This window comes from Panthera pardus, unplaced genomic scaffold (genome assembly GCF_024362965.1).
Source record: "Panthera pardus isolate Hobbes unplaced genomic scaffold, ASM2436296v1 HiC_scaffold_3, whole genome shotgun sequence".
Taxonomy (NCBI): domain Eukaryota; kingdom Metazoa; phylum Chordata; class Mammalia; order Carnivora; family Felidae; genus Panthera; species Panthera pardus.
In genome coordinates, this window is record NW_026526876.1 from 34,359,353 (window position 1) to 34,373,428 (window position 14,076).

Consider the following 14,076-nt stretch of genomic DNA (forward strand, 5'->3'; position numbering starts at 1 on the left):
TTTCAGCGACAAAGTTCTGATGAAGATTGCCACTTCTCTGGCAGGGCTGAGTCTGGGCCCTTGAGGCTGAGCAAGAACACAGGCCTTATGAATGGCTGGAAACAGAGGCCCAAACTCCTTCCACATGTTCAGGAGGGAGGGGTGGTCTCAGAGCTGAAGCTCATTGAATCAGCGTGGCCCAGGCGCAGAAACTTCTGATGAGTCAGTCACTTTTAGCCACGGCGATCCGGGGAACCTGCCTTTGGTGGTAGGTCTTGGTGGAGGGTATTGTGGGGGGAATCACTGGTTCTCATGAAATCAACCTATGATTCACTAAGAGAGGAAAGGGGAACGGGCTCTCATGACTCCCCGGGCATGACTTCCTAAAGAACAGATCCCAGCGGCTTGTCTCATCCTCTGGGGTCATGGGCTGCCCATTCACCGGGAGGGGGCCTGCTGTTATTTATTTCCCATCTGGCAAGGCTTTCTATTGTGGCTACAAGAGTCAAGGGCTCCTAGGCAAATACATGCTAATTTGAGAGTGAATGGGTGGAAAAATGGATAGCCTGGGGAGAGTTTTCAAAAATAATTGGAGGTGCCCACACCTCCCATGGTCCTCTTCTCTAGTCTCACTCTTCCCGAGGTCTCCCCCTGCCTCTTCCCCCCAACCCCAGTGAAAACCGATGGCATTTATGTCTGGAATTACCCCCCTCGATGCTGATTCCCATGGAAACTTTGAGGAGGGAGACAGAGACCTAAAACATTTTGAGCTATGCTTCCAGTAAGGCAGTAAAGGTGGGGGGGGGGGGGCGGCGGGGGGTGTGTGCTCACATCTGGCCAGGGAAAGAGCCACCACGAGCTGAGACATGGCCAGGCAGTCCTCGCAAGGGGAGGCCTCCTGGTTGCCTCGTGGATTCTGAACTGTGAGGTCCTCTGAGGCCAGCAGCTCCTGGCTACCTTCCTTCCATTATAGACAATGCGTGGCTGAGGGCTGCCCCAACTCAGAGGTGGCCTTGGTAGCTCAGGGCCAGGCCGGGAGCCACTGCTGTGATTCCCACGACACGGTCCTCGCGCTCGCTCGGTGAGAGTGTCAGTCAAGTCAGAGCCTGGGGCCCAGAGGTTCCTCATGGGCTGGTAGCGGCACCCCACTTGGGGAACTGTGGATTTGGGAAAAGCCTTTGAAAGTTAGACTCGAGCTCTGAGGAAGTCTGGGGCTTCCGGGATTCCACATGTGATGCTGGTGTTTTTAGGAGAACAGTGGAAGTTTAAATTGTCACAGGCACTGTTTCAATGCATTTGCATGTTTTATAATGGAACTCAATGCATAATTTGGAGACGTGAGCTCGGTTGCTTAAAAACACAAAATATAACTGATCCAGGCCAGTGCCTTTCAATGTGTTCCACTGTATATCTATGGAGCATCTCCTGTGAGCAAGGACTGGGGCTGGATGGGGCTGGTTGGGGCTGGACGGGGCTGGATGGGACTGGATGGGGCTGGACGGGGCAAGCCTCAAGAGGCTTATTAAAATCTATTGGGTGGCAGTGTTGTTAAGATAGATAGATGAACAATTGTAACGTTAGGAGTTACGAGTGAAGAAACAGGCTAAGAGGAGATGCATACTCTCCCAAGGCCACGTTAGCAGTGGTGACTCAACGAGGACCGCAGTCCACTGATTGCACGCTTCCCTCTTCTGTTAGCTCCCTCCACCCCCTGGTGAGGCCCTGAGATGGATATCGGTAAAACGTAATTTTTTAAAGAGGTAAAAGTACGTTACCATACAAGTGTAACACGCACATGTGCCAAAGATTTTATTCAGCTTAATTAATGAGGGAGTCAGGTTAAGTCAAAAGAAAATTCAGGGAAGGGAGGGGCGCCTGGCTGGCTCAGGGCATAGGACATGCGACTCTTGATCTCAGGGTTGTAAGTTCAAACCCCACGTTGGGTGGAGAGATTAATTAAAAATAATTTAAAACAATCTTTAGAAAATTCAGGGAAGGGAGATTTATAGTTGGTAGTTGAAAGGAACGCTGAAATCAGTTACCTAATATTTTCAAAATTGGTTAAAGGCAATAAAACCAGACAGAAATCATTTGCATCGCTGTTGGATAAGAACCATATACACTGTTATTATCAAGAATCATTTCTTTTTGTTTGTTTATTTTTATTTATTTTGGGAAAGATACAGAGAGCAAGCAGGGGAGGGGCAGAAAGAGAAGGAGACAGAATCCCAAGCAGGCTCCATGCTGTCAGCGCAGTGCCCCGTGCGGGGCTTGAACTCACAAACCATGAGATCGTGACCTGAGCTGAAATCAAGAGTCAGACACTTAACCGACTGAGCTACCCGGGCACCCCAAGAATCATTTCTATTGTTACTGGTTTTCTACAAGTTAACCTCTACTTTTATAGAGTTCTAAAATGTCCTAATCAATAGAAGTCAAACAAAGGTATGCACTCCTAGAAAATCAGATAATCCCTAAGTATGGTGGGTCTACTTGTCAACACTGGATACAACAGATAAAAATGGATAATTTTTCTTGACAATATTCTGTGTGTGTGTGTGTGTGTGTGTGTGTGTGTGTGTGTGTGTGTGTGTATACACACATTTTCTGGGTATGTTTTGTCTAGGTGTTGGAAGGGAGTTCACACACGTTATAATAAAATAGACTTGAGACTTGCAGCTTGATAGGAAGTTTTGGGGGCATTGGGAAAACAATCTTTTTTTGATCAGGCTGATTTCCCTAAAAATAGATTTGCTGGTCTTACCAGCCGGGAGCAAAGGGACTACTTTAGGAAATTGGATGAAGGACCTGGGTCATGGAGAGGAATGTATCTTCCTCAGTATGTTCCTTACATTGGAAAAAGCCTTCCTGGGGACCACTGCGGAAGGGAGGAGGTTTACCTGGCTGAGCCCAGAAAGGCTGAACTAGGGGAAGCAGGGAGGATGAGAGCTTCCGCCCAAGCCAATGCCTGCGGTTTGCTTCCTGGCTAGGCTTCTCTGGGTTATTTCGATCTCTGTGGTGGCCTCTGCTCTTCCCCCTCCCTCCCCACACCCCAGGCTTTTCTCTGTCCCATGACAATGTGAAAACTGTTCACATTCGAATGGCCTTTTGTCATGTGCTGGGTGCTTCTCCTTCACCTCCCTGAATTCTTTGCACAAATCCTGTGAGGTGGGTGTTACCATTTCATAAAGGTTAACTGAGCAGCTCAGTTAGTCCTGGTACAGCTAGTAAAAGGAGCATTCAGAATTCAAATACAGGGGTGCCTGGGTTGCTCAGTCGGTTAAGTGTCCGACTCTTGATTTCGGCTCAGGTCATGATCTCGTGGTTCATGGGTTCAAGCCCCACATCGGGCTCTGCTCTGACAGCTCTGACATCGGGCTCTCCCTGCTTGGGTTTCTCTCTCTCCCTTTCTCTTTGCCCCTCCCCTGCTGTCTGTCTCTCTCTCTCTTTCAAGATAAATACATAAAAACTTTTTTTATACGTTTGTTTGTTTGTTTGTTTATTTATTTATTTTGAAGGAGAGTGAGAGAGACAGAGCACAAGCGCGGGAGGGGTGGAGAGAGAGGGAGACACAGAATCCAAAGCAGGCTCCAGGCTCTGAGCTGTCAGCACAGAGCCTGATTCAGGGCTCGAACCCACAGAGTGGGAGATCACGACCTGAGCTGAAGTCGGATGCTCAGCCGACTGAGCCACCCAGGTGCCCCTGAATATGAAAACTTAAAAATTAAAAAATAATTCAAATACAGGCCTTCCAACTCCAATTCCTGCTCTTCCAGCTTATCTCACTCAGCCTTTTCTGACATTTCTGGCATTCTCCCTGGACCATTCTACACCCTGACACCTTGATATATGTATTGGGAGTCTTGAGAGGGCTTCAGAAGATTTGCTTTGTCCTGGAAGGCCAGTGGAACACTGCCTGGCAGTGACCCCCACCACTGCCCCCCACCATATTTAGGCTGTGTGTTAATGTTAGTGCATCAGGGCCTGGGATCCCCCACGTAGTGGCTGTGAATCCGTCGCACGAATAATTGGAGAGAGGGCACACTGCATTGCTCTGGGCCTCAGATTTTCCTGTGCACAATGTGGGTGTCAAACCAGTTGTTAATGAAAGCCTTTCCATCTGTTATGATCTGACACTGTGGGTCCATCTTGCTCCAAAGCTTGTCATCACTGGGGCCTCATCAGTGAGGGTGGCGGTGAGTTTCTCCTGACCTTTCTCGTTCTCTTTCCTCCTTACGAAACAGCCTGTGTTTGGTGAAGGTCTATGGTATGGTCAGACCTGCTGTGTGCATCTGAGAGCTATACATCTGAGCATTTGGGGAAGTTGGGAAGGATGGGGCAGGCCAGTTACCCTGTCAGGCCAAGTCGGTTGCTAACGCCTTTGTCTCCTTTGCAGTGTCCAACATCTGTACCACACGAGGCATCCACTCCTGCCAGGAGTGTCTGGCTGTGAGTCCTGCGTGTGCCTGGTGCTCAGATGAGGTAAGGAGAGGACATCTGACCTTCCTTCTTAACCCAGGCTTCGCTGCTTTTGTGCAGGAATGGACCCATAGGGTTATCTCCTCCCTGCTAAATACACAAGCCCCCGTGTCCCTTCTGAGCAGAACTAGAAGGAAGCCTTCAAATTGGTAGATGTCAACGTGAGCTGTCATGGGGTTGTTGCCGGGAACGCCGTCCAGACTCTGCGGTGTGACCCCCAGCACGAGCCAATGTGGTTAGGCTCCTGGCGTCACTGTAGCCATTGTCTCCCTTTGCCACACTTTGATTGCTTTTTTGTTGGGGTGGAGCACCCCGGGAAAGCAGGGTATCAAAAAGAGAGGCAGCAGAGGGTTATTGGTATAGAGGGGATGCTGGCATACAAACATCCTAGAGTTTTTAAAAGACCGGTAAAAGAAGAATCTTACACTTAACATGGCAGGGGTGGGGGACATTCAGTCAGAAGATCTTTTCTCTTCCCTTTTCCTCTGTGATGTCTGGACCCCCACAGCTTTACCTGCTCCTCTCTCTCTTATTTTCCTCCTTCCTTCCCTCGCTTAGGTGTCAATGAGGGAAGGCGCTGGGCCCATTTGGTGAGGATACGAGGGTGACAGGAAAGGGTTAGCTGTGTCTAGGCAGAGGGTTTGTTGTGTCTGGGGCCCTAGGGAATGAGTGTGTCTGAGGGAATGGCTATGTTTGTGGCTGGGACGGGAATTTGGAGCTGGTGAGAGCTGGGGGGTGAGTGTGGCTGGAGGGAGTCCAGTGATTACAGACCGAGACTGAGTCATTGGCCTGGCCCCCGGCAGGTGTTTACCTGAACTCCTGGCCTGGCTGCTTCCCCACTACCTGAGGCGCCCTCTCTGTCACCACAGCACCTCTCTGCCCTCTGCAGTTTTCTGACTGCTCTAACCCAGCCTCCTCGTCCCTTTGCTTCTCTTCCTGATCTGCTGAGTTTCCTAAAAAGGCAACCTCCCTGGCAGGCTGGTGGGGGTGTGGGGAGAGAGAGTGGGAGCTGGGAGGCTGTGTTTATCCTTAGACAGGAGGACTGCCAGAGCTGCGGGGGCCAGCCCAACACACTACTTTGCCTCTGTACAGTTCAGCACAGGAACTGCTTCCAGAGGCAGCTGCCCAACATCTGGGCCACGTTGACTTCATTTAGCAAACGAAACATTCCCTGGGGCTGGGAGGGAGAGGTGGGGAGGGGGCGGGTGAATCCATCCTCCCTCCCCCCACCCCCATAGGTTCTCCACCCCTCTGGGCTGAGCTGGCTGCTCCAGTGTGATGGGGCCTCCTCCCTTGTCCTTTGCCATGTCCTCCTTCCCTTGGTTGCCATCATAATATCACTCAGCCGCTCTTGTAAGGAAGTTGGAATTCTGCAACAGAAGAAGGGAGAGCTGGATGGGGCGGATGCCTCCTTCTTGGATTGGATGGCCTGAAGCTGGCTGGAGCAGATGGGTAGCCAGGGGAGAAGCCCTAGTGTCACTCAAAGGATGCTCCCATCCCCTTTCCCTCCTTTTCAACCCAAAGTGAGAGAAAATGCAGGCAACTGTGGCCAAGAGGCATCTGGGGAAAAAGAAAACATATTCTTGGAGTGTCCGTCACCCCTTTTGCTCTGCATAAGGACATGCCCTGTAGCTGAGGTATGTTGAGGCCGAACCAGACAAAGCCCGTAGGTCATGTGACCAGATTTTGGAAATGCAAGTGCAGAATATTTATGGATGACCGTGGTGAATTTTGTCTCCTGGGGCAGACCAGGGGAGGATGGGGGGAGCGGGAAGGTGAGGGTAGGATCAAAGCGTAAGGTAGGACCTGCCTAGGAATGGTGGTGGTGGTGGGGGGGGATGGGGTGAGTCAGAGAGGAAATGAGTGTATCAAGGACCAAAGAAAACTAATGAGTAGAAGTAGAAGGTCCAATAAGATATTCTCTGGGAGAATGGAATATAAACAGGAAAGTGGGGGAGGCCAAGGGGTTAGAGAATGACTACAACTATCTCTGAGAAAGGGGGAGGAGGGGAGGAGAGATAGCGGAGGAGCCCAGTATGAGGCAAAGTGTGTCAGCCAGGGAGGAGTGGGGGGGTGGGAATCCCAGCCTGTAACCTGAACATGACTGCTGGTGGTGGTTGTTTTTTTTTTTTTTTTTTTTTTTTTTTGTCCGAGGGCTTCCCCTACACAGGCCAAGTTTAACTGCTGAAAGTGTCTTGGCTGTCGGCTTAAAAACCCAGAAGTGAACCATCTGGGCCATTTTGTATGTGACTTGTTGAATAATTGACCCTAGAGGGCCCTCTGCCTCTGCCTCCCTTACCTTAGCCATTGCAGGAAGGGTTGGCAGTGCCTGGAAAAACAACTGGTTGGGCTCAGCTTTCCCTTGGTCCTAGAGGACAGCAGCTCTGGGTGTGTATCACAAGTGTTTGGCCGGGTAATAGGAAAACATAGCCAAAGTGGATGAGTGCAGTTTTGGGTCCATCTGCACAGGGTGTGTTCCTGGAGGATTGGATACTGATACGGGTGGGGGCGGTGTACTGTCTCTGGGATGTGAATGTAACAAAGAGGCCAAGCTCCCCCAGAGATTCAACTCATGGTCTCGGCCTCCGTGGCGCCATGTTGGAATCTAGAACCTTCCAAACTTGCCTCGCTGTAAGAACCACCTGGGGTGCTTTTTAAATATCAAGGTTCCCCGGATGGATCCTGGACCTTTTGCACCAGCATGGGTTCTTATAGTAGCAAGTTTGGCAAATACTCCTGATCAAAGGGGCTGATCACTGGGGTCATGGTCGGTGGAGGTGGAGTTAAGGCAGCCAGCTAAAATTCAAGACACCCAGTAAAATTAGAATTAAATAACAAATAATTTTTAATGTAAGTATGTCCCAGATATTTGCTACATTTGGCAACTCTAAGTAGAGGGGAGGTACTAGAAATTCTTCTGTAGTCCTGAGTTTGCATCAGAAGGTGGACCAGCTGACACTCAGCCTGACAACCGAGGATGAAAGAAGAGGAATGGGTTTGGGTTTAGCTAAGTAGAAGACTCCAGTAGAGGTGACTTATTTTCTTCTCTGCATCTATCGGGGAAAGGTTTGAGGCTACTATTGAATTCTTTTTCAGTCGCATTATAATTTTGTTCTCACTTCTCTGCTGCTTTTTCTTTCTAGTTTTCTTTTAATCTGGAGGGTAAATGTTCATCTTGAGAGTTTTGCTAAATGTGTTATTGTAAAAATAAAAGGTATAATATTGAAAGTGTTCCCCTTCCCATAAACAATGGGGTATGGATACCAATAATCATAAACTAAAGTGCTTTTCTTTTCCTCTCCTTCTTTCTGTCCCTTCCACACTTTTGTCACTGTATGGTCAAGCGATTTCTTGTCCTCACTGGATGTCAATCAAGAAAACAATGTTAATTTATTTGGGTTGGAGGCATTTGGTAGAAAAGAGTCACCCTCTTTTTTTTTTTTTTTAACTTTATTTGAGAGAGAGAAAGAGAGCGAGAGAGACATTGTGCGTAGGGGAGGGGTAGGGAGCGAGAAAATCCCAAGCAAGCTCTGCTCTGCCAACGCAGAGCCTGACGTGGGGCTTAAACTCGTGAAACTATGAGATCATGATCTGAGCCAGAGCCGAGAGTTGGATGCTTAACCAACTGAGCCGCCCAGGTGCCCCCCAAACAGTCACCTTCTATTTGCATTTATTGGTTTATATCATATCAAAAGAGTTTGAGTATATTTGACTTCTGTTGAGATTTTTCATATTTTGAAAGCATTTCGTGCTCACAGTCTTATTTTATCCCCTGACCAAGCCTGTGAGAGAGGTAGGATAATGAGAGTTATTCATGCTGTACTTTTGCAGTTTCCAAATCAGGATGAATGGAGAATAGGACTAATAGCATGCATCAGTCTCCCAGGAGAGGGAGGGGATTCAGCTCACACAGCATGTGGGCTGGAACCTCCCACCCCTGTGCTCAGGATCTTCCCCTGGGTCTTGGTTATTTCTGTCCTTTTTGTGTCACATCCGGTATCACCAGGAACTGGAACTTTAACCTTCGTCCTCCCTCCTTTCAGTTTTTTTCTCTGAGTAACCTAGAGACGTTCCTTCTACCTTCCTAATCTGGGTTATTAAGAAAGGGAATGTTGCCCAAGTGTGTTGAGGTCACCACCTTGGTATCCTCCCGGGACAGGAGGCTCTCTGGGAGAGCGTGGCTGAAGGGCCCGCCTGTTATATTCCTGACCTCTGATGTCAGTGACCGCAGAAGGAGGGAGGGAGACAGTTTTTGTTTGTCAGTGTTTCTATTTCTAAGGAAATTCATAACAAACCATAAGGACTATCAGCAGGGCTTAGTACTTCAAACCTTCTCATAATAAGCACTGTCATATTGGGAAATGGGCACTCAAGAAACCCCGCCTTCAAGGGTGTAGCTTAAAGACCCACGAAGGCCTTGCTGCTCTCCTTCAGTTCCCTGGTCTCCCCTTTGCTCTCTCCTTTGGCAAATGTCTTAGTACTGGAAAGGGTCAGCTCCTCCGTGCATCTTGGTCTCTCCAGTCATTTTTTTTTTTGGAAGGTTTTCTCCCTGGGGCTTTGTGGGTAGCTGGGCTCAGAGATAAGGTAGGGAGCACTGTGAGCAGGAAGATGTTTCCTGGGGGAGAGGGGTTGGGAGAGATGTGCAGGGGCAGCCAGAGAAGATTGGGCACAAAAAACTCCAAGTGCCCCTAAGTTCACTCCGCCATCTGTCCTTGGCCAGGGCTGGGAGCGGAGAGGACATTTTCATCTATCCCAGAGATTTGGAGGATCTGTGATGTCCCCGTTGGAATCTTTTGGGCCAAGAAGGTTAAGTCCTTTGCACTGTTTCCCACTGCTGATGTCATTTAATCACCTCATACTCATGAAGCTGAGAGGGAAAGAAGGAAGCTGCCAACTTCCAGAAGCTTTTTCCACTTTTTGCCTGGGCCAGGATGGTCCTCATTCCGTTTCTCTTAGTCTATTCAGGCAGCTATAACAAAAATACCATAGGGGGCCTGGGTGGCTCAGTCGGTTAAGCGTCCCTTGGTTTTGGCTCAGGTCATGATCTCACGGTTTGTGAGATCAAGCCCTGCATCAGGGCTCTCTCTCTCTTTCTCTGCTCCTCTGCCCCCCACCCCATGCTAACTCTTTCTTTCTCTCTCGAAATAAATAAATAAACTTAAAATACCACAGGCTGGATGGCTTGAGAACATTTATTTCCCATAATTCTGGAGGCTGAGAAGTCCAAGATCAAGGTACCAGCAAATTTTGTGTCATAGTGGCTGTCTTTTTGCTATGACATGGCAGAAGGGGCCAGGGAGCTCTCTGGGACCTTTTTTCTTAAAAAAAATTTTTTTTAATGTTTTATTTATTTTTGAGAGAGAGAGAGAGTGTGTGTGGGGCACAGAGAGAGGGAGACACAGAATCCGAAGCAGGCTCTAGGCTCTGAGCTGTCAGCACAGAGCCCGACACGGGGCTCGAACTCACGAACCGTGAGACCATGACCTGAGCCGAAGTCAGATGCTTAACTGACAGAGCCACCCAGGTGCCCCATGGGGCCTTTTTTCTAAGGGTACTACTCCCATCATGAGGGCTCCACCTCAAGACCTAATCACCTCTCAAGGCCCAACCTCCTAATACCTTGGGGGTTAGGGTTTAACATGTGAGTTCTGGGGGGGATACAGGCATTCAGTCTATAGCATTATTGGTTTCATGTTTCCCTCCACATGGGGAAGACTTTCAGTCTATCAGGCAAGGGCTGGGCATGAGAGGGAGAGAGACTTCAAGCATCAGGAGGAGTTTTAGGCTACAGAGTCCTGATTTTTTGAGTATGGATGGTTCCTTGTGGCCACATCCCTCCCTTGGCAATATGGCTACTAGTCACCTGCAGGGGCTAAGGAGGCAGAACATTATCTATCCTTCCCACACCAGCCACATCCCCATCCTGCATTCTGTTCCCTACCCGGGCCTTCTCATGTGTGACTCTTCCCAGGACCGTCGCTTCCACACTCCTGTTTCTCTGCCTTGTTCCTCACTCTATACAGAATTTAATACAAACTATCACTTTAAGAGGATAATTACAGTCAGATAATCTAGTTAGACCTCTCTTCTGCCATTCTTAGCTCTGTAACTTTGGGCAAGTTACTTAACTTCTCCAAGCCTTAGATGTCTTTCCTGCAAGATCGGGTTCCTCATTTGTGAAGCCTCCGGGCCTCAGGTTTTTCACTTAGAAAATAACAACAGTTCCAGCACGAGGGAACTGTAACCAGAGCTGTGTCCACATAAAGTGCGTGTCGCTGTGCGGGATATGCGGTGAGTTCTCAGTAAATGTTAACACCAGTTTTTCTGGGATATTGGTGCGGGCTGTTCAGCTGACTTCTGGAAATGGTTGTGAGAGGGAGTGGGTAGGGATGGGGGTGAGGATCGAGGGCCTGAAGGCCTAAATATTGTGAAATAGGTCCAGGGAAGGGCTTTCCGGCTTTCCGGCCAGTTCTCCCAACCTGGCAAGGAGCCCTCCTGGATCTGTGCCCACATTTAGTGCTGGCTAAATGTGCTGGACGTCAGAGCAGGAAGGAACTGAAAACACCATGTCACCTGACCCCCTCGTCCCACAGGTGAGGAAACTGAGGCTCAAAGGCGTGAAATGACTTATCTGGGGTCACGTGCTCATTAGTGGTAGACCTAGCATTGAGCCTGTTTCCTGATTTCTTTCCAGTGCAGCATGCCCCCCACTCAGTACTCCAGTGTAGACACACACAGAGCTTCCAAGGGCTGTGGGATATAGGCCAGGGTTTTTGGAAGGGCGCTCAATGCCCTGTGTCCAGGGTAAGGGAGGAAGCTTAAAGTGATAGGGGAGGCTCTGGTCAGTGCCTGGCATCATGGGATTCGCCCCAGCTTGTGGAGTTTATTTATAACCGACTTATCCAGGAACTATTTATAGAGCATCTCATAACAATAGCTACCTTTTATTGAGCACTTATCCTCAGGCAGGCACTATACTCTGTGTTTCATGTGCATTGTCTTATTTAGTCCTGCATAACATCCCTGTGTGGGGCGCTATTATTATCTTCACATGACAGCTGAGGAATCGAGGCATGGAGAGCTTCCGTGACTCGCCCTCGGAGCCAGCTAGTAAGAGGCAGTGCTGAAGAGTCTCTGCCAGTCTACTCCTGTGCTCTGTACTTTATTTAATGCATTGATGGTTGAGATCCTCTACATTGATTTCTGGGACTCACGTGCGGGTTGCATTTCTGTTTGAAAACTGCTGGTCTAGCAGGCATCCTACTCTACTGGCCCTCTTCCTAGCTATCAATCCACCAACAGGCGCTCACCCAGCATTTCCGGTACCTCAATTTTCCCCTTCTGTACAATGGGCTCTCTTAGGAGGGACCACCCGAGTTCATTTATGCTGGTTTAGCTCCGGAGTGCTGGGTAAACTCTAGGCTGTTGGGAGTTGGCAAAGCCTGGAGGACGCAGAGAGCCACATGGCTCTGACCACAGGGCCTCAGCTTGGGCTCTTGTCTTACAGGCCCTCCCTCTGGGCTCGCCCCGCTGTAACCTGAAAGAGAATCTGCTGAAGGATGACTGTGCGTTGGAGTCCATCGAGTTCCCCGTCAGTGAGGCCCGCATCTTAGAGGCCAGGCCCCTCAGCGACAAGGGCTCTGGAGACAGCTCCCAGATTACTCAAGTCAGCCCCCAGAGGATTGCGCTCCGGCTCCGGCCAGGTAGGGATGGGGCTCTTTCTGGGGAGAGATCCCGGACAGATGGGCACAGGGTACAAGGTGGAGGCCTGAACCTTGGGGATGTAGCTCACAATGGAAATGGGGTGGGAAGAGAAGGATGTTGGGGGTGGTATGGGCAGGAGAACAGAAGAAAATGAAAGGTATTGGGACTTCAAATCAGAAAGATCTGAGTTTGAATCTTGACTGCCCCATATATTAGCTATCTGACCTTGCGCAAGTTACTTAACTCTTCTAAGATAGTAGGAACTGGAAAAAATGTTTATTTCTTCTTTTCCCAATGCTTGTTTTACCTAACTTATAGCTTTGTGTTGAGGCTCCGATGAGATACAAAATGAGAAAGTAATCTGTAATTGTAAGCCCCCTTTCCAGGTAAGATTAGGGCAAAGGCATGGCAGCAGATAAAATAGGGGCAGGAGACTTTCGGGGGACAAGGATTAGGCTGAGACAGGCTTTTTGAAGCATTGATTTAGACTCTCCAATTACATCAAGAAGAATTTTACCAAATACCCTCTTCATGCAAGGCATGTGTTAGGTGCTAGGGGGTTCAGAGGAGGGTGGGACATAGTTCGTGCCTTTTACAGAGTTGAAAGTGTTGTGACTGCCAAAACCTCTGTGACCCTTGGGACCTAGAGGGTTAGACAGATGGGCATTTAGAAAGGGTGGAGAATTTTAGGTGGAAAAAAAAAAAGAGGTTAAAATAAGAGGATTGGGGTGCCTGGGTGGCTCAGTTGGTTAAGGATCCCACTCTTGATTTTGGCACAGCTCATGATCTCACGGTTGTGGGATCAAGCCCCGTGTTTGGCTCAGCGTGAAACATGGAGCCTGCTTGGGTCTCTCTCTCTCTCGCTCACTCTCTCTCTCTTTCTCTCTCCCTCTGCCCCTCCCCTGCTCATTCTCTAAATAAATAAATTAATTAATTAATTAATTAATTAATTAATTAATAAAATAAGAGGATCAAGAATTGTAAGAGGAATAGAATTAGGGGGAGAAGAGAAAGGACCAGGGCTTTCCAGTCTGGTTTGATCAAGAAGTTACTCAATCCCAACTGTGTCCAAATCCACTTATTAAGTCTTAGAGCGGGAAAAGGAGAAAAACAAACATCCTCTTGCCTTCCAGATGATTCGAAGATTTTCTCCGTCCAAGTCCGGCAGGTGGAGGATTACCCTGTGGACATCTACTACTTGATGGACCTGTCTTACTCCATGAAGGATGATCTGTGGAGCATCCAGAACCTGGGCACCAAGCTGGCCTCCCAGACGCGCAAGCTCACCAGTAACTTGCGGATTGGCTTTGGGGCTTTTGTGGACAAGCCTGTGTCACCGTACATGTATATCTCCCCACCAGAGGCCCTCAAAAACCCCTGCTATGAGTAAGTCCCTCTCCGAGAAGCCAGGGCAGCATCACTTGCCATTGTCTCAGGCAGGTGCAAGTCCTGTTGCCTGTTTCTAGCTCTGGGGTAGATTCGTTGGCTGCCGTCTGGCCAAATCCTGTCTGTTTTCTACCTTGGTCTTCCTGTCTGGCAAGTGAGCTGGCCTGTTGATCCGGAGCATTGTGGCAGTAGAATCCAAGGCTGTTTGGAGTGTAGTAACTGCCAAAATCTTTGTGACTCTTGGGAAGAGGATTAGACAGATGGGCATTTAGAAAGGGTGGAGAATTGGGGCACCTGGGTGGCTCAGTCGGTTGAGTGTCCGACTTTGGCTCAGGTCATGATCTCACAGTTTGTGGGTCTGAGTCCTGTGTCGGGCTCTGTGCTGATAGCTCAGGGCCTGGAGCCTGCTACGGATTCTGTGTCTCCCTCTCTCTCTGCCCCTCCCCGGCTCGCACTCTGTCTCTCTCTCTCTCTCTCTCAAAAATAAAACATTAAAAAAAATTCAAAAAAAAAAAAAAAAAGAAAAGA

General features: G+C 49.0%; 1 protein-coding gene across 1 annotated transcript in view; it reads left to right on the forward strand.

The window, feature by feature from the left end:
- The window catches only part of LOC109261629 (integrin beta-3-like), a 30,026-nt gene that overhangs the window by 13,273 nt on the left and 2,677 nt on the right, over window positions 1–14,076 (forward strand). Inside the window, exons 2-4 of the mRNA XM_053892867.1 lie at window positions 4,376–4,461; window positions 11,966–12,161; window positions 13,296–13,548. Of these exons, the coding sequence (XP_053748842.1) occupies window positions 4,376–4,461; window positions 11,966–12,161; window positions 13,296–13,548 (535 nt within the window). The remainder of the gene's footprint in view (window positions 1–4,375; window positions 4,462–11,965; window positions 12,162–13,295; window positions 13,549–14,076) is intronic.